General features: G+C 43.6%; 1 protein-coding gene across 4 annotated transcripts in view; it reads left to right on the top strand.

The window, feature by feature from the left end:
* The window catches only part of RANBP3L (RAN binding protein 3 like), a 154,635-nt gene that overhangs the window by 57,627 nt on the left and 77,971 nt on the right, over positions 1-19,037 (top strand). For all 4 annotated transcript variants that reach the window (XM_085631050.1, XM_085631049.1, XM_085631048.1 and 1 more), the window contains exons 3-5: positions 2,909-2,945; positions 12,497-12,574; positions 18,877-18,942. In XM_085631050.1, coding sequence (XP_085487176.1) covers positions 2,909-2,945; positions 12,497-12,574; positions 18,877-18,942 — 181 coding nt within the window. The remainder of the gene's footprint in view (positions 1-2,908; positions 2,946-12,496; positions 12,575-18,876; positions 18,943-19,037) is intronic.

Here is a 19,037-nt window from a genome sequence, read left to right as displayed (position 1 = left end):
TGCTCTCCTGCGGTGGGGTCAGGGGTACAACCTGTTACACATGTTACAGTGTGCACAAAGCAATAAAATAAACACCCATCCTATGGCATGCCTTGCAGGGCTCTCACACACACTTTCTCTGTGAATGGCATGCCAGGTACACGTCTCCCTCCGAAAAGCGAGGAGTGCATCACACTCAGTCGCTCTGTGAGAGTCCTCCTTTCTCCCAGGCAAGGTGACAGTATTTAACCTGTGACAAGCCGGGTTGCTTCTACTGGGCACTACTCGCAAAGGTTCTTCTTGTGGTAAGCTAGCTGTCCTAAAAATGCCTTCCGTGGCAAGCTTTGTATATTTTATATATGAAGTTGTAATCACACTTTGTATATAGTTTACAGACAATATACTTTAACTATTCTCCTTGTTGGCTGTGGTTTTCATTCCAGCGTGCTTTCTAAGTCTCACATGATAGTTCTTCGAGTTCTCCATGGCAGAACTAAGTCCTACTTGTATAACTTCTCATGCTCACTCCTTGTCAAAGTCTGCATTCTCCTGTTACTCTCCTCTTGAGCCACACCCCCTGTGTACCTCTGCCTGTCACAACTACCCTGGTGGCTCCTGACCTCTCCCCTGGAGCACAGACAGTCAGGTCCCGTACCTGGCGTCCTGCGAAGCCTTCCAGCCTGCTCCTCTCCTCAGATATCCTCCAGTGATAGCCAGACACTGACCCCCGCAGGAGTTCGGCCAGTCGCCGCCTTTGAACCCTCACCCCACATCCCTGTAGGAGCAGCACCTGCGCCATGATGGCCCGGGAAAAGAAACAGACAGGGTGGGAAGTAGCGGACTCTAAACTTACATAGACACAGAGGAAGGACACAACAGCCGCTCAAAAAGACAGCCATCGACATAAATAAAGGACTGCAGCCGATGTGTGTAAGAGACACCAAACAGGGAGCAGCGGAAAGAGCAAGGACAGATTCATGTGACGGAAGTGCTCCGACACTTGTCGGCGAGTGTGAAGGTCGGGAGGGAAGCTGCCTTTGCCTTTTAACATCTTTAAAAAGAGAAACTCTTACAAATTGTTTGACATATAAAACAACGCGTCCTCGATGGTGACGGTGAAGGCGCCGCAATACAGCTAGTGGGATGTAACGGTAAGAAAATAACAAACGGAGAGAAGAACAGATATTGCCAGATGCATCATAGGTCTAACTGAAACGAGTCTACAAGCTCGGTGCCATCTTCCGGGTGCAGTGGTCCCCTGTAAACAAGCGCTCGCCAGGCAGCCTATGACGTTTACTTTCGACTTTTTCGCCCGTCCCACTTGGAGGAGCTCGCCTGCTTTCCTTAAGTAAAAGCTTTCTTATCTTTATGGGGCCATGTGTTTGGCCCCATAAAGATAAGAAACCTTTTACTTCAGAAGGAAAGCAGGCGAGCCCGTCCAAATGGGAGGGGCGAAAAAGCCAAGCGAAAACGTCAGGAACAGCTCTTTTCCAATGGCTGGCCACAGTTTAGCATAAATGGTGACGCCAGCCAATGGGAAAGAGGGGTGGGGCTTAAAGCCCCTTACAGAAAATACCAGTAAACGTTAAATCTCGCCAGCGAGACTGCGCATGCGTGCAGCCTATGCCAGGCGAGACCTAAAACGGAGTAATAAAGAAAAACGTTGTTTTAAACCACTTAGATTTTAAAACTAGGTTCTTCCTAGTGAATGAGTGCTCGGAGGTTTGGCTTTACTTTTTCAGCTAACAGAGTCAGGGAATGGTGACCCAGGTGAAAAGCTATTTCAGCAGAACTGTACCTAGCGTAAAAGGCGTTGTCTAGTTTGTTTATTTCGTCACCTATATATTTTTGCCTGTTCCTCAGGTCCGTGCAGGGGTGAGGGAAGGTGTGCCAAATAATTTATCCTCTGGTGCCTGCACAAACAGGCTGAGCAATAGTAACACGTGCTGTTTACAGTACTTCGAAACGACAAAAGCGTGGAAAAAGGCGCTATATGAAAAACAAGCTATTATCTTTAGACAAACTTCACTAAGGCTGGGATGGTGAGGTACTGGCGACTCAAAGGTTTTTTTGGGTTGCTCTGTGGGAAACTGATACTACAAATACCAAGCAAAAATTAAGAGCATTTTAAAACACAAACTGCCTGAATAAGATTCTTTTCCAAAACTCAAAGAGACAGTCAGTGGTATTATCTGTACTACTGCCCTTATTACAGAGGACACCCCTCAAATAGGTAAAGCCCTCGCAGACAAGCTGCACCTGCATCTGAGAATGTGTTAACTATGCAAACACGCAAAAACACTGATTACAAAAACATATTTTGCAAAAACGTAGCCTCCAAAATCTAGACTACCCAAACCTTGCCCCCCCCTTACAAAGTTGTGAGGTACGCCGAATCACCTTTCAAGCACTTACACCAAGATTTGCTCGGAGTGGTATTTGAAAAAGTGCATTAGCAAGGTCCTAATTATACACGTGACACGTGACTTTGACTAGGTTTGAGAATTAAATACCAATTGGCTACGGATTTGAATGTTGTAGCCAGATATTTGTATGGTGTCGAGATTTTGGCCGTCCACATTTTTGAGTACGTTTTGCCAAGATATATTTTTGTGGCTTTTTTTACTAATATAAAGCTGCGAAGTTCAACGATTCCTAAGAAACTATTTAAAATGCTGGGGTTTTAGACCGGTCCTCGGTTCAGTTTTTCACCCCTTGAAATATTTTGATACACCATGAACAAGTGACTTCTTTGGCTGTTGGGTGATGTGCGCCCAAAGCACAGGCCATATGTTAAATTCGGCTACACCGAACGCTCTGGTAGAGAGCCATGTTGAAATGATTGTGTGATCAGGATAAAAAAGGATATTGCTACATTTGACCAACTCAGTGCTTATATGTAATTGCTCATTTTCTTCTTTTCTTTCAGAGGCATGCCGAAGACCTTGTTTACAAGGCAGAACACGGTAATAATGCGCACCATGAATAAGTATCTGCAGAGGTAGACCATTATGCAGTAGTTATGCCCTCACACCTTCAGCATGTCATTTAGATGCATTGGAGAGATGGTCATTAACTTTGCATTGGCAGTGCTCTTCCACTTTGTTGCCCACTTTGGGTTTCAGGTCACTTGTCGATTTGTATTGGATTTTTAGGGCAAATCAATTGCTTTTGAGGCCCAGTTTACAAAGCACTTAAACATAGCATGTAATGCGTCTACTATTTATCATGTTGGAAACAGTTTCCAACTCTGGCCTTGGCACCTCTTTTAAGGAATGAGTATACAGTGGCCCTTGCAGGTGCTGAGCCAAGGCATCCTGGCTGTGCCACTCATGTGCTTGTACGTGAACCAGACGAAATATGCATGACCCATGGCTATGGCCTGTCAATCTCTTATTCTGTTTTTGCGTATATTTGACTTCAGCTAGATAGTGTTAACATTGGGAATGTTCTGAGTACTATCATGCTCTGCACACTGGATGTACTTATTTCGTTCTATATATGTTTTGTCAATGTAGGAATGGATTTTCATCCTTTCACTCATACACTTCCTGATAGTTTGCAATGGCTTGTATTTTTCGTTTAGAGAGAGCATACATAAAAGGATATAATTGTGGTATCTAAAGGTAACATGATGATGGGGTTCCGGATGCTGCCTCCTCCAACATAAATTCTAGATGGTGTCATGAACGGCAACACTGTTGGAGCAGCGTTTAGCAAGCTCTGACAACACTTAGAAGATGCTGGGGATTCCCTGGCCTCGTCAGCTCCCAAACCTGCAGGCTCCCTGTGATTCTCAGGGTGCACGGACACCGCTGGGACACACTTATGTCCATCAAACAGGAGTACTTTTGGCAGCACCAGTAGAGTAATCACAGGAATGCCAGTAGCTGGAGTTGACTAATCAGCATTCCATGGTCCTTGACCATGGAGGCGTGAATGAGTATAGGTGGTCGAACACCACTGGCCTTCCAGTCTTGTACATCTTAGCAGAGTCACGACAGTGGTGCAGGCTCCCCTATTTTTAACACATCAAACCCTTGTAAAAGTTTAAGGGACACAAGGAGAAGAAAAAATACTTTTTCTGCCAGCAGCACTACCCCGTTCGGCTGCCCAAGGTTCTTCATGATGAACATCGAGTGGAGTCCCATTTGGCACAGGGGGAGACTTTCGTTATGGATTCTCTAAAAAAAAACTCTACTGCATCTTTGATCAGTATCAACCAGTGGATGATTAAAATAGAGACGTTTTGAGGACATTGAAGTCCGGGGATCTGGAATTTAGTCTGCGTCAAGGTACTCGAGAAAATGAACACCATGGGGCAGTCTTGCCTGGAGTAGTTTCTTCAAAGTATGACGTATGGAGACAGTGTGATAATTATAATGTCTTGCTTTGAAACCATAGTGTAGAGTGTTGAAAATTGGCTGGAGCCAGCAGAATTATACTATTGGGCTTCCTCCCTCCTGGGGAGAGAGCAGTCCTGCTGAGATTTCTTGAAATAAGTTACGGTTCAGCTAGTAACTATGGAAAAAATATGTTTTGTAAGTCCAGAGGCTGTATGATTAACTTCAATAGCATTCTAAGTAATGTCTTGACTCTGCTCTTAATTCTGTGGGTTGCAAATTCATTTGTTACATGCTCTGAAAATGGACTCAACAGACCAGAAAGACTCCCACGCCTCACATGAGGTGGGGTATAAGTGCTCTACGTTGAGCGCAAAAGACTCCTGCAGCACGGAGTCTGTTGTGGGGCTCTCAGGACGGACTGAATAGACCAGAAAGCCCCTCACTCCTGCTAGGAGGCTGGGTGTGAACACTCTACATAGAGTGCAACAGTCTCCCGCAGCACAGGCCTGTCTATGCCCAAAGGAGGCAGTGCCGGGCCCCTTCATTTTTTATCCACCCCTGTCCTCAGGAACATCCTGGTTAAGCGAAACCCCCTGCTAATTCGAATTGTAGCACCACCAAGGGCTCCTGTCAGAGTAGTGTTCCTCGTTTATGTCTTTTTTAACTTCTGTGCTGGGCGTACTCCGGTCAGGCCTGCCCTGTCGTGCTAACAGATGCTGTCAACTAAACCTACTTGTTTTTATAAATGGAGCAATCAAAAAAGGTTGATGGGCAACTAACGGTTTCACTATATGTGCATGTCGTACACACTCTTTTATGGTTCAAAATAAAAATTATAAAGATTAGGAATGAATGAACTAATTGTAATACACTGCAGATTCTGAAGGCCTTTATGTGAGTTTCTGGTTTATCCTGTTGTCACTGTAAGATTAAAGACCTCATTATTTAACAGTTCTAACCTCTTTGTCTAGAACTATTTACCATGTCTCTTTGGCAGCGAAAGCATTTATGTCATTGGATTCTCTAAAAAAAAAACTACTCATCCCAGACCTCGTTCTACTACCCAGATCTCCAAAAATAGCCCTTTCTAAACTCTTCCCTCCACTATCCCTCTTTAGATCACCCAAAACCTCATTTTAATATTATGATCTCCCAAACAACCCTTCTAAAATCTTCCCTCATCTATCCCTCCTTTGACTCATCCCAAAACTCATTTTGCTACTATGATTTCGCTAATACATTTCTAGAGACTCTTCCCTCCTCCATCTCTCCTTATACTCATCCCAAACCTTATCTCACTACTATGATCTCCCAATAAACACTTTCTAGACTCTTCCCTCTTCTATCCCCCCATTATCCTTTTCATAAGACTCACATGTCCAGCACTCAAATTACCTCAAATTTCAATATACTAATCCACCACTAATCCTTTTAGGGTTCTGGAGTAGCATGCTACACGGCAAAAAGCGCTTTGATGGCTCGTCAGCGGTAGTAAGCGCTATATAAATACAATAAAATACAATAATAAACAAAGACAGCAGACATGCAATGTATTAATAGGACTAGCCACTGATAGAGGAGTTATATTCTGGTTCTGCCTACCTACATCTTATCTTTGAATGTTATTCTCACAAGACTATCCTAAACGGATTGCAGTCTTGAACCACAACCTGTTTCTGAAATGTTTGTTTAAGTAACAGAGCGTTGGCTAGAGTAGTTTTTGGAGCTAATCAGTCAATTTACCTTGGTGCAGTCCATTACTCAGTTAAAGCATTTGTTTCAGTAATTCGTCGGGGAATGTTTTGTAATCAACACCCACACTAAATGGACAGATATTTAGAAGCTGCACAGACAGCATAAATTTCATGGATTATGGGCGAGCAGGCAAAGAGCAGCATTAGCAGGCAGTACAAACGTGAAAGTCCAGTTGGCATCCATCCATAATGAAAATAAAAATTCATTGAGTATAGATGAGAAGATTGTCCACAGCCACACCTAAACTGCTAGGGTGCTTACCCAAGTTGAGCACTATGTTAAATGGTCTGGAGAGTGAGTCAGATATATACGACTGTGAAGATGCACCTGCAAGTGTAGATTTACAGAGGAATGCATGAGTGCCACATGACTCAAGCCCTTTCCATTCCAGTTCCCATCATGGCATCAGTAGGCCAGTTACACGACAGAAGAAGGCAGAAACATTAAAGAAAACCCGGGTTACCAACTGGTAAACAGACCTAATGTTAATTTAACACTGTGGGCCCTAAGCCCCCAGAAATGCAAGCAAGCACTAAAGTGGTGGTAATGAGAAAGCCATTAAAATGCTTTCCTTTGTAGCTGGAACATACAGTTTTCGGCTCGAGTTGTTAATGCTTAACTATCATGCTTAATGAAATCTTGTGCTATTTAAAAAGTAACTCTGTCATATGTGTATGTGACACATTGGGTGCAAAAGGTACAAGCATTGGCATAGCCAGTAAGTCTCGCTTTTGGGACCTTCTACGTATTTAGTTATGCAGCACAATATCCTTGATGCAACCACATCAACTGTTGCGTGGCTAAACACTTATAAGGTCCCAAAGGCGAGACCTATTGGCTATGCCAATGCTTGGTGTGGTTGTGTGTGTGTATGTGTGTGGTTGTGTGTGTCTGGTTCTGTGTGTATGGGGGGGTTGTGTGTGTGTGGGCGGGGGGGTGTGGGGGGTTGTGTGTGTCTGGTTGTGTGTGGGTGTGGTTGGGTGTGATTGTGTGTGGTTGTGTATGTGGTTGTTTGTGTGGTTGTGTGTGTGGGGGGGTTGTATGTGTGGCTGTGTGTGTGTGGCTGTGTGTGGTTGTGCGTGTGGTTGTGTGTGTGGTTATGTGTATGACAGTAATACTAAAAGCATCTCAAAATAAAGGAACACAAACATCGAGTTTGTGGAAAGAGAAAGCACGTTGTAAGTCAAACGGGCACAGCAAAGCATTAACACAACAACAAAACAAACAAGATCACTTAGCGAAGAGGGAGTGCTGATAATGGATACACACAGCCCATCATCTTAAGAGTTCGATTGCAGCCAATGTGCACTCAAACCTGCCGCCTCCTTTTGAGTTTCACCCCATATTTCATGAGTTGTAACTGCTGCACCCATTATAGCGCTTTGAGATCTAAAGCGCTACATAGGTCTAATCGATTAACCAGTCGCCAACATGCTGTGCTTTAAAAGAGAATGTGCCAAAAGTTTCCAGCTTCCTCATCATGTCCTCATGAAAGCGCCAACGAAAGGACTCCCTGAATGGTGCAACGGACATGAAGCAGCCGCTGTGATCAGAAATAAACACTGTGAACGTTGTCCAGTTTCACAGTAACATTTCCTTAATGTTCTTTAAGTCACAAAACAGTAATACTAAAAGCATCTCAAAATAAAGGAACACAAACATCGAGTTTGTGGAAAGAGAAAGCACATTGTAAGTCAAACGGGCGCAGCAAAGCATTAACACAACAACATGTTCTTTGATGTTCTTTGAACGAGAACATCAAAGGGGTGCTGCGAAAGTGATCGCGGGTGAAAGTGATCGCGGGCGCTTGATGAGCATGATGTGGTTTGCCATATGGTGCCTCTGCTCCTAAGCGCGTGCCCACGCACATGCATTGTAGCTCTAGGCTGGCCATGGTAGCATTTTTTGAGCCCTCATAAAAAGTCTCGCCAGACCAGCGCATGCGCTGGGTCAGGCGAGAACTAAAAAACACCTCTAGTCACTTGTCATCATTTACTGCCCCTAACAATCTACAGGTATTGAGGGCAGCCACGTCTGTCAGTGGTTGTTTATTGGAGAAGATGAAGGATATGCAGATACATGAACGCTGGTTCTGGATGCTCACTTAAAGGAGAGAATCGTACCGGTTTCTCCTTCCAGCATATATGCTTACAGCACTCGGGTGTCCACGCACCTTCTTCTTTTGTATGTAGTCTTTGGAAGAATGAGGTCTTCTGTTATCTAAGCAGGGCTTTAAGTGGAATACAAAAAACGAGGGGGGTCTCTCAAAGGGATGTGGCCAATGTAATTAGCTAAAAATCTGTGCTTAGCAAAGTGTGCCGCCCGACTGGTATTTTGCTGTTTCTGTTATTGCATCCAGATCTATACTACAACAAATAACATTACACCTACAACAAGCCAGGACTATTAGCTTTGCCAGTGGTAGTTAGTTGCGTAAGATAAATAAGTAACAACTATTGTTTTGTAGTATAGAATATTGAAAGTGCTTCAGTTATGAAATGAAGAGACACTGTGAAAGAACTAAAACGAGTCTCTTTGAAGGTACCTCAAAGGCAGTGGAGTGAGGTACTGCTACAGAGTTAAGTTTAATTGTTTCACCCTGAAGGGCAGAGCAAAAATGGGAGAGCCCGATGGGGACCCGACTTGGCACCTGCTTTTTAGAACTGCCGGTGCAGAGCACCGGCAGGACCCGGCCCACTTAAAGCCCTGTATCCATTGTGAGACTGAGTCCTATGCAGCAGCTACAGGGAATGCACTGCGCTTGCCCTTTCGCATCGCATTGATGGAGGCTTTACTCTGTGGCTAATGGCCGTGGGAGGAGGCCCAAATAAAAAGGACATTCGGCAAAAAAACTGAAGTGGTAAAAACTACATAGAAGAGATGAAATTACCTAGCGACCAACAAGCATTGGCAGAGCTAGCAGGTCTCGCCTATACGACTTATTGGCTTTGCTAATCTGTGTTTTCCATGCAGTACAGTATTGCAGATGCTATGCTGCATGGCTATTAGAAAAGCGAAAGTGCAAGGTTTGGAAACTTACACAGTGGAAGGCACACAGTAGAGTAAGCGGAGGATACCCAGACTGAGCAAAAGTAGAGTGATAACCACTAAGGTTGGGTTTCCGACATTGTACTTCTATGTACAAATACTTGAGAAATCCTAGGAACGCAATGGACAGAGCCTGGGTGTGAGCCAGGACCTGGAGCACATCACCAAGTTCCTGGATATGGCGGAAGAAGCTAATACAAATGGTGAAATGTATTTCCAAACCGGCTGATAAATCAAAGGATATTAATTCAAACATTTCTGAAACTGCACACCAGAAGTGATTGAGCCGAATCATCTGAGTCTGTTTTCAGGAGTCGCCGCGTCATTCAATCTATTTACAGTAATTTTATCGTCACTAAAAAGCAATTTCTGGACAACAGAAAGCAGAAGGGTTCGATTATATTTCTGTATAATAACAAAGGAGCACCAGTGAAATTTACAAATTGTAAACGAAGGAAAAAATAGTTGAAAATGCTTAGGAACAAGCGGCCATCTTGTCTTTGTCTGCTCGGGACACGGGGCCTTCATGTAGGGGCTGGTTTAATCCCAAGCCCGCGATCGGGCCAGGGCTAGACTGACTTCTATCGCCATGGTTCATGGACGGGCTGGCCTGGGACTGGAATTGTATGTATGTTTTGTGCGCACTCGTCGCGACTTGTATTCCCTCGCTTAAATTGTGGTGACATGGTATCTTCGCATGCAGTTTTTTGGCGTACTGGGCTCTCAGTGTGTGGAGGCCGTAACTGGCTGATGGTTTGGGGCGCTCTGGTGTCCCGTGGGCTCCTCCCCACCTTCTTTTCTGTTTTCTTAATTTCTTTACTCTATTCCTACTTTCTCTCTTGTCTATATTTCGGGTTCATTGGGCGACAGGCACTATGCTGGGGGGGGGGGCAGGCCGTAGCCTCCGCATTGGTGTAGGGTGGGGGGGTAATACTCTGTTCTTAATTAGTTCTATGGGCCTTTTTTCTTTTATGTCTCTACGCTCTACTTGCTTCGATTCGGGGTCCGGGTGTGGGGTGGATCGAGTGGGGGCGGCTCTGGAGGGGTGCGTACTTGCTCATGTGACTATCCTGTTATATCTCTGCACCGTCTCACTGCTTGAGATTTTACTTCCATTGTTGTTTTTACTGATGTTGCTGCTCTCCCGTGTGGTGAAGCTATCTTGCGGACTCGAATCTCCTTTGTTCTTATCCTTCACTGACCTTTTTTTCCCTGATAAAATTATTTTAAAAACTTAAAATTAACCTTCACCTCTCCTTCCCCGGGTGTCAAAGATATCTCCAGTGTGTAACTCATAACTCGTTGTTAATCTTGACCGTTGACGCACGGGGGATATAATGTGGGTATCAGTGCTTCACTGTATCGTGGCCGGCCTGACGGTTGTAGGCCCGTATTTGTTCTTTTAAGATGCACGAATAAAGGTTTTTAAAAAAAAAAAAAAAAAAAAAAAAAAGAAAATGCTTAGGAAAACTACAGGTGCATGACGACGGATGTTCTTTTGAAACCAGGTGCGAGGGACTGGTAAGGCAGGCTTTTATAGCCAAGTTAGGGATATGTAAATGAAGACACATTCTGTGTACTAGAAGCAGCTCCGTGTTGTAACTGATGTGGGCTGTGGGGCTGGCCATTTCTAATGCAGGGAGAGAAGACATTAAACATGTTGATGTAAATATTCACCCAAATTGTTAGGAAAATTGTTCGTATAAGTGCTGTACTCGCTAGAAATTCAAAAGTTACTTCAAGAGTTAAGTATTCCACAAAGAGAGCAACTCAATTGCAGTAAAAATCTAGGATTGCATGAAGCGGAGATAAAAACCATGTTTGCCTATTCAAGTTGGAACTGTGATGCCCTTGTAAACAAGCGAAGCTTGTGTCAAGGCAAAGACACAATGCCATTAACTCCTTCTGATTAGATTGCAAAAAATGTTCCGAAGAAGGTTTAAAATTACAAGCAAAAACATATTCAGATAATTCTAAAATACTGAGAGGCTGCAGCTCTTTGGCATACTTTTTATTTCTCCTGAAAAAAGGGAGAGCGTGTGGAGAAGGGAGGGGGACAGCAAACGTTTCCTGCTTATTATGCAGTTAGAAATACATAATCTCAAAAAACAGTCATCAAAAGAAACACGTTCCCCCTGAGCTACATAGTTAGAAGGCTTTATTCTCACACAAAGACTGGGCCTTTCTGATTAAGGTGTAAAATGCAATACTTTCTGCCGAAAACCGACAATGAGAACATTCGGAGAGCACCGAAATAGGACAAAAATCCCAAACTTTGCTATAAAAAAGAACTCAAAATTAAGGTTGAAGGGAACTTCTTTATGATGGCAGGATTAAAACACGTACAAAAAATGATGTGCGTTTATGTCCCTTGTACTTGGTAACACATGGTGCGAGACAGGAACAGTGCATGGGCAGTGAGGAGAGAGTAGTATACAATTGAGACAGCAGTAAAACACAGGCACTCTCATGGAGTGCTTCATTGATAAAGAAAATATAGTTCCCGGAGAGTAAGCACACGTGGAAGGATGGAAGGAGCCAATCGGAGAGAAGGTAAACAGGCTATGCCTATGCTCCGTGGTAGGACAGAATCAAGATGCACGGCCTAACGCAAAAAAAGTAAATAAAAAGCAAGCAAATGTGAGTGAGCAAACAAAAAGCCAATGGTAAGCAATGGGCGGAATACATTCCTAGGTAAAACGTTCACTAAATAATGCACCGGTTCTGAACAGCCACAACACTGAACCTCTTTATCACTGCATTTTGCAACATGTTAAGTGAATTGTGAATTTATAGAACACTTCGAGCAAACGAGGTGCATATTTATTTAGAAATATTAAAACTAATTTGTTAAATTTATGGTGAATTGAAGTATCTCCTTGTTAAATGTGAGAACACAAGTTAACAGCAGCTCATGTATATCTTGTGGCCACGCTTGCTTACACATCTACTTAAACTTAAAGGAACATTGTAGTATTCTTGCTATCGGTGTCTGTGACTGATATACGGCAGTGCCATAAAATTCATAGCTTACTCTAGAGTCCTCAATATAATTCATAATATAACTCTAAAGACCCTAGATTTTTTTATTGCCATCCTGTTTATCCCAGTGACCATCAGAGTTTAAATCCTAGAAACATTGGTAAATGGGCTTTCTAGAATAACGGGTAATATTTAGCATGCTACTGGAATTCATTTTTTTCCTTTCTTAGAGCATTGATTTACTCTCTGATTCGATTTCTCTCTATTGAAAATAGCCCATTTTCTCTTACCATTAGATAGGTTCTACATATAGAGCTCAACATGTTAACTGTATATTCTACACTGTGTAATTTAACATAGAATATCGTGTTTTTGTTTTTTTACAGATTGTAGCGATTGCCCGGTGAAGCGTGTGCGATCCACATCTTTCACCTACAGCCCCTCCTATAACCTGCCCGAAGCTGGTAAGATATTCCCCTATTTTGCATATAGTAGTGATTTTTTTTTAAGTAGATATTTTGTAGGAGAAGTTTGGATCCATCTTTGATGTACATGTAAATCAAAAAGGGGCACAATAACACCTTTGAAAAATTGCCACAGGTAGTTCTTTGGCAACCTGAAATATGAGGCAATACATTTCTAATGCCACACAGTGCATGCAGTGACAGCTTTGGGGTACTGGACTGATAGGGTGCCATGGGTGCATGACAAAAGTAGAACACCTTCATGTTTACTGTTACTTTTGTATTTTTCACAAACCTTTATTTTTGCGGTGAGAGTATTTTTCTGGTCTTACCTGTAGGGCAGTACTCTGCCATCTGGTGGTTGGGTCTGGAAATCCCTCCTTTCTCTCTTTTCAGGTCTCGGCTAGCGAAGGCTTCGCTTGCGCAGTCTCGCTCGCGAGATTTAATGATTTCAGTACGGAGCTTGAACCCGCCCCTCTTCTCCATTGGCTGGCTTCCTAAACGGAGGCCAGCCATTGGAGGAGAGGGGCGTCTGTCCGTTTAAGCCCCGTCTTTTTCGGATCCGGGGGCGTGTTTTTTACTTTCTTTCTCTCCTCTGGAATGTAAACATTCCAGCCAATGGCAAGAGGAGAGAAAGAAAAACACGCCCCCGAATCTGAACATGACGCTGCGTTTCTCCGAGGCATTTCTGCTTGACCTCGGAGAAAGGCGTCACTATCTCCCTTTCCTCCCCGCCATGCTTCCCCACGGACGTTCTTCAGAGCGCGCTTCTGCCGCGTCGGTGTCCGTAGGAGAGGAAGGGGAAGCCTCCCCAAGCAGCTGAGGTGAGCCGCAAAAATGATAACAAGCAATGTTTCAAGAGGCCCTGTTTTGGTGAAGTCTTTTAAACCGTGTACGGATATTTGTGGACTTTAAGCGATGGTGGTTGGGACAGGAGTGGGGAGACTTAAGAAAAACGCGTGCATCTTCCCGCATCTGCTTTTCCTTTCTACTCCCCTCCCGCCATCCTGGGTGCTCTGTCCGTTTGTGCTGCGTGTATTTTGTTTCCGTCGGTTTTCCGGCCCTTCTCGGCCGCTGTTCGCAGCATGTCTGATGCGGTTTTGTCGGTTGTGCGTCTGTGTGTGCATGTGGGGAGCGGTTTGAAAGTTTTTTTGCCCACCCATGGGGAGGGTGGTTGGGTTGGCGGTGGTTTCGCTGCCGTCGTCGGTTGGCTCTTTCCCCACCTCCCTTCTCCCCGTGACCCGGGGGCGCTTTATTTTTCCTGCTTGATTGTAACAGCCAATGCAGAAATTAGCATAGAGGCTAGTGCTTAAACTTAGACCCAGAGGCACTATTCTGAAAGGCTTGATATTTGTAGAAGTTTCATGAGGCCTTCATATAGAGTGTGGCAGTAGTCCAAGATTGCACTGAATGATGCTTCCAGGAAAACAATTAATGCTTGGTGCAAGTATTAGCATAGAAAAAGCACCCATGAAGTAGACACAGTTTTCTTGCACTTCCATTAAGGAGTGACTTGCACTGAGAGCACGCAGGCATTTCACAACAATGTTGCGCACACCAGTGTTGGTTCGGTACATGTCAAAATAAGCATAGCCTTTGAGAAGTCATTGAAGACCAATGATTCTGAACCTAATACTCCATAGTTTATGCCTCTAAACTGCAAGGCGTTTGCATTCATCAATAAAGTTTCTGTCTCATAGCGAACAGCTTGTGACGTTACAGGCATGCTGGTCATCAATACCTATTGTCCGCCCATGATGCAATTAGCAACTTGTAGAGATGCATGTCTAGTGGAAACAGGAGAGTAACCTAGTCAATTCTTGCAGTACCCAGCATGTAAGAGTTTCAGCTGTTGATGTCCCAAACACAAATCAAAGATTCCAATTTAGATTAAATCGGGTACACATTTGCCATACACATTTATTTATGAACATATTTATTTATGACGTGCCGAACGCGGGTCTCACCCCCAGTGCACAAGTGCAGTGTACAGAGTGAATAGAACAGCCGAATATAAAGCACACAAAACCAATACTGAATATATAGGAATAAAGACAAAGGCAGATGTAAATACAATAGAAACCAATGAAAACATATAGTTTTCTCATTTAGCCTCTTTTGTGTGCTTTAAGGTTTGAGGATATTCAGATGTGCTCTTAGGCATCTCAAGGTCCAAACTATTAGAAAGGAGCATCCTTGAAGGCTTATGGAACCTCCACAACAGCTTAAAGTGATGTTGTGGCCATTACATAGGCAATAGATATTGTATGTGGGAACCATCTCCTTAAACGAGTTGATTCACTTCGAATATTTTGCTTGATTGTAGCGTCCTGGTGAATGTAGTGCGAAAGTGAGTACCAAATTCTGTTCTCATCAAGTTTATCAAAGTATGAACGTGCGCAGTGGGCGGGGTCAAACTGGCCGAGAAGGGATGGCCGTAATCTCTACATTTTTGGCATCCCGTTTGTATTTCAGTGATACAAAAACATATGGCACACGTTCGGGGCGCTTCCACCGGTGCCAGCTCACTTTAACTTCCAGCGTGGCCTGTGAGCTGGACAGCCTTGGGCAGGGGGGATGGGATCCTGTGCTTGGGGCAGAGGACGGGTTTGGCTACATTCTTAAGTGCATAAAACAATTTCCACACACTGTCAGTGTGCCTCAAGATCCTTATTCTCTCAGAGAGAAACGCGCACTAGAGGTGGTCGAACCAGAGGCGTGATCCAGATGCCTGGCTCGGGCTCAGCTCGGGGTCCTATTGAACCTTAGAACCCAAAACGAGCCGAGCCTCCACGTGGTCTCTGCCTGCCGCCCACACTCTAACCTCATGCGCCAGGAATCCAAGACACCCACTAGCCTTTGATGTAAGCACGGGGAAGAGAAAGAGATACCTTATCACCTAGTGGATGAATTAAGCAATAAGAAACTGGAAAACCTGGGATCAGTTCCCTCTTCCTTGCTTGGGCAGATCATGCGATCACGGTTAGATATCTTATTTCACGGTGCCTCCTTGTTTCCTATCAGAGCGCCTTGAAATACACGAGTTGGCGATGTGAGCTGTTTAAAAACTTCTTTCACGTTTATTTAGTTGTTCATATTGTGTTGCTCCATATATAATAAGAATAAAGGAGACGTAGCGTAGAGAGGATAACAGTCTTGCCTCCTAATTCACTAATGGCATTGTCGTTATGGTGGGGAGGAATGGCATTGTCGTTATGGTGGGGAGGGTGCAGGAATGTTTCAAAGATCAAAAACTTCAATTTGTAATAAATGCCCCTCAGTGCATAATCCGATAGGTCACAAGCTATTGACATTGTAAATAACAATGCCATTTCTTTAAATGTTTTCAAAACAAAAACATAAAACAAAATTGTCATGAGCAATGCCAATACCTCTAACTTTAACAATGCCGAGACCATTGCATTGTAAATGCTTGTTTTCTTTCCTCTTGGACATCGACCTTTAGGTGGGTTGGTCCTTCCCCTTATTACATTAGACGGGTGCCCTCAAACTCCATGGGGTTGTCACCATGTTGAGATTGTCTTTTCCTCCGTTGGACCCTGAGCAAGATCCCACGGTTCTGGGTCGAAGACACCGAAAAATCGGAAGACACCAAAAAAAGTGGTAAAGACCAATAAAGAAGGTTACACATATCATTAATGATGGAGAGAGACACCAAAGATATAGGGAAGTCATTGAAAAAAATCTCAGACATGTAAGGTTTTCTTTCTGTTGAGCTTCAACCACGTGGTCAGAGAATGTCATCTGGGTGGTAAACGCTTCTAAGCCTTCACTTGGTCTCTGCAGGGATGGAAAACATTGTTTTTGATTCTTTCCCAGGTGCCATTATAGGATAGCACAGAATAACAAGCACAAGGTGTCCAAATGTTATCTCCCAAAGACATTTGCCAAATTCTTCCAAGAACCCTTAAGATAAGGGAAAAGCACAGGTGGGATCATTATACAATGGCCCAGTTCAAACTGACTCTCAAGGACATAGCTCATCCCAGGAAATCCTCAAAGATACAGAGGAGGCATAGTAGAGCAAAGGTCTTCAAGCTGCAAAACTACTCTGAAAGGCGCGTAACATTTTGTTCGAGGTTTATTCTCTTTGATGTTTGACTGCACTCCACTTCCCTGGACACTCTGGAGTTTCATACCCACTCATGGTCAATGCCCAATCTGCGAATGCTTTCTCCATGAGTCCCTCTATGTTAATTTAGATTCCTGTTTCACTCAGCGCGCACTTAATACATTCAAGTGATGGCTTCATTACATGTTCTTGGCTCCAGGAGCTTCATAGGGAGCCCGTTTATCTCCCTGAGCTGTTGTTGAGTCCTCAGTAAACACGGTAATAATTCACGCCACGACTAAGTGTTTCTATAATCACCCGCTACCTAACCAAGTGATCGATATCATCTGATACCCACTCTGCTGTACTCATTCTCTCAATAGCAGCTCCCTCCCTCCCTCACTCAGATGTAACGTCCCCGTACAGATGCAGCTTAGTCCCAGATCGCGAGACATTTCCCTCACCAGCCATCCCCCTCGCCACCCGTTCTTCTCTCACACATTTACCCAATGGGGTGCTCCCTGCTCATTGGCTCCCACTGTTAATTAGCCACTGCACACATGCTCACTACCATTGCTCTCAATTATGTCAGATCGTTGATGTCCAATAACTTTCGCTCCCTTTTTAATTTCATTTCCTCTTTGAAGTTATCATTTCTTAATATCAGTCATTTAAATGCTACTGTCGTTAAAGTGTGGCACTTCTTCTGCCAGCCTATCCGAGTAGTGGAATGATTCTCCTGTTGATAGCGCGGGAGGATTACCTTTCCAAAGTTCAGAACGAATCCCCCTGGGAATGGCGAGCAGCTGGATTTCTGACCCCAAACACCGGATGCCTGAAAGATGCATACATTAATCTACACAATGAATAAGCTGCAAATCAATGGTTACAGGTAAATACATTCCTCATTTATGCTCATTTTTATGTTCTGATCGATCTGCATTCAGATCAGGATTACATAATTTGAAGAGTTTAAACCCCGCTTCATGAGTTAGGCGTATGCAGCCTATGGCAATGCAACGTAAAACATGCCCACAATCTACGGGCACCTATGAAGAACACATTGAACATTTGTAAGGCCATCAAGGCACTCAAGCTTCGTCTTGGCTCCAAGCATAAATCAACATGTATGTCTCCAGCATGTGGCACGGGCTCACAGCGCGGATCTCTTACTTTGGTCTGATGCTCAACATTGACAACTCAGTTCCTTAAGAGCTAGGTGACCCGTCAGTGGTTTGCACACGTTAAGAACAGAGGAAGGAAAAGCAACACTTGTTTGAAGCCAAAACAAAGGCAGTGTTGCCTTAAATATTTGAGGACGGAGAGGCAGTCACATTGGACTGTGCAGTTCTCATGCCTGTGTTGTTGACTAGGAAAGCCTTGAATACATCGGAATTCACAATAATTTTCTATTAAACTATGGGGGGGTCTCCCTTGATGAAATGGAAGATGACAGAAATGTGTTTAGTTTAGGAAAGTAAACTATTTGTCCAGATCATTAGTCATAGAGTTGTGAAAGAATAGTTCTTCAGTTATTATGTGATTGAAATTAAATATTTATGAGGACTGAAATGTGGGAGGTGGTAAAGGTGAAAGATAGTACAAGGGCATATTTAACTCATTAAAATACTACACTGAAACCATTGAAGGCCACCTCTGTATTCCCAATGTGTGGTCACTTGATAACCTTTGTTTAGGAAAGGGGTAGCTTTAATATTACCCTGGTCGTTATCCTGTAATACAGCATCATTGATAGGATTACGCTGTAAAATGATGTTTCCACCAAATGGCTGTTCAGAGCATGTGGTCTTGTATTCCAAAATCAGCTATCTGTGTAAGCTTCACTTCAGAGCTTGGTTTCAATCTTGCTTGGTGAAGCAGCAGTGATTCCGTCTCACAGCAAGAGCCTGTGAGTAGCGAGAAAGACTGATCGCTCCTTCCATCGGTGTTTTCACGAGTTAGTGCCTGAAAACTAAGCCAAAGAGCGCAGCTAGTCAGAAAGGGAAGGGCTCTATCCCATCTAGAGAATATACATATCATATGGACTACAAAATGAGTTCTATGTTGCTCTATTTAATATGTGCATTATGCTGAAACCTACTCAGAATTTGTAAATTAATTAGCCAAGAATGTGAGAATAAGCTCTGTATGTGCAAATCTAAAAGTGTGGCAAGTTGTAGTATAATGAATATTCAATAACTGGCCATTGATTCCATATTTCTCTTTGCAGATTCTGGCAGAAGAGTACGGTCATCATCATTTACTTTCATTCCTACCTTTCCACCATGCCAGAAAGGTAATTTTTTCGTAAAGAAAAATTGAAAATCTTACCTTTTTTAGGTTTACGGCAATGGTAAAAATGACTTTACAGGCTAAAATGATAGATTCATA

The sequence above is a fragment of the Triturus cristatus genome, chromosome 2_1 (genome assembly GCF_964204655.1).
Source record: "Triturus cristatus chromosome 2_1, aTriCri1.1, whole genome shotgun sequence".
In the NCBI taxonomy this organism is placed as follows: Eukaryota; Metazoa; Chordata; class Amphibia; order Caudata; family Salamandridae; genus Triturus; species Triturus cristatus.
This window is presented reverse-complemented; position numbering and strand designations above follow the sequence as displayed.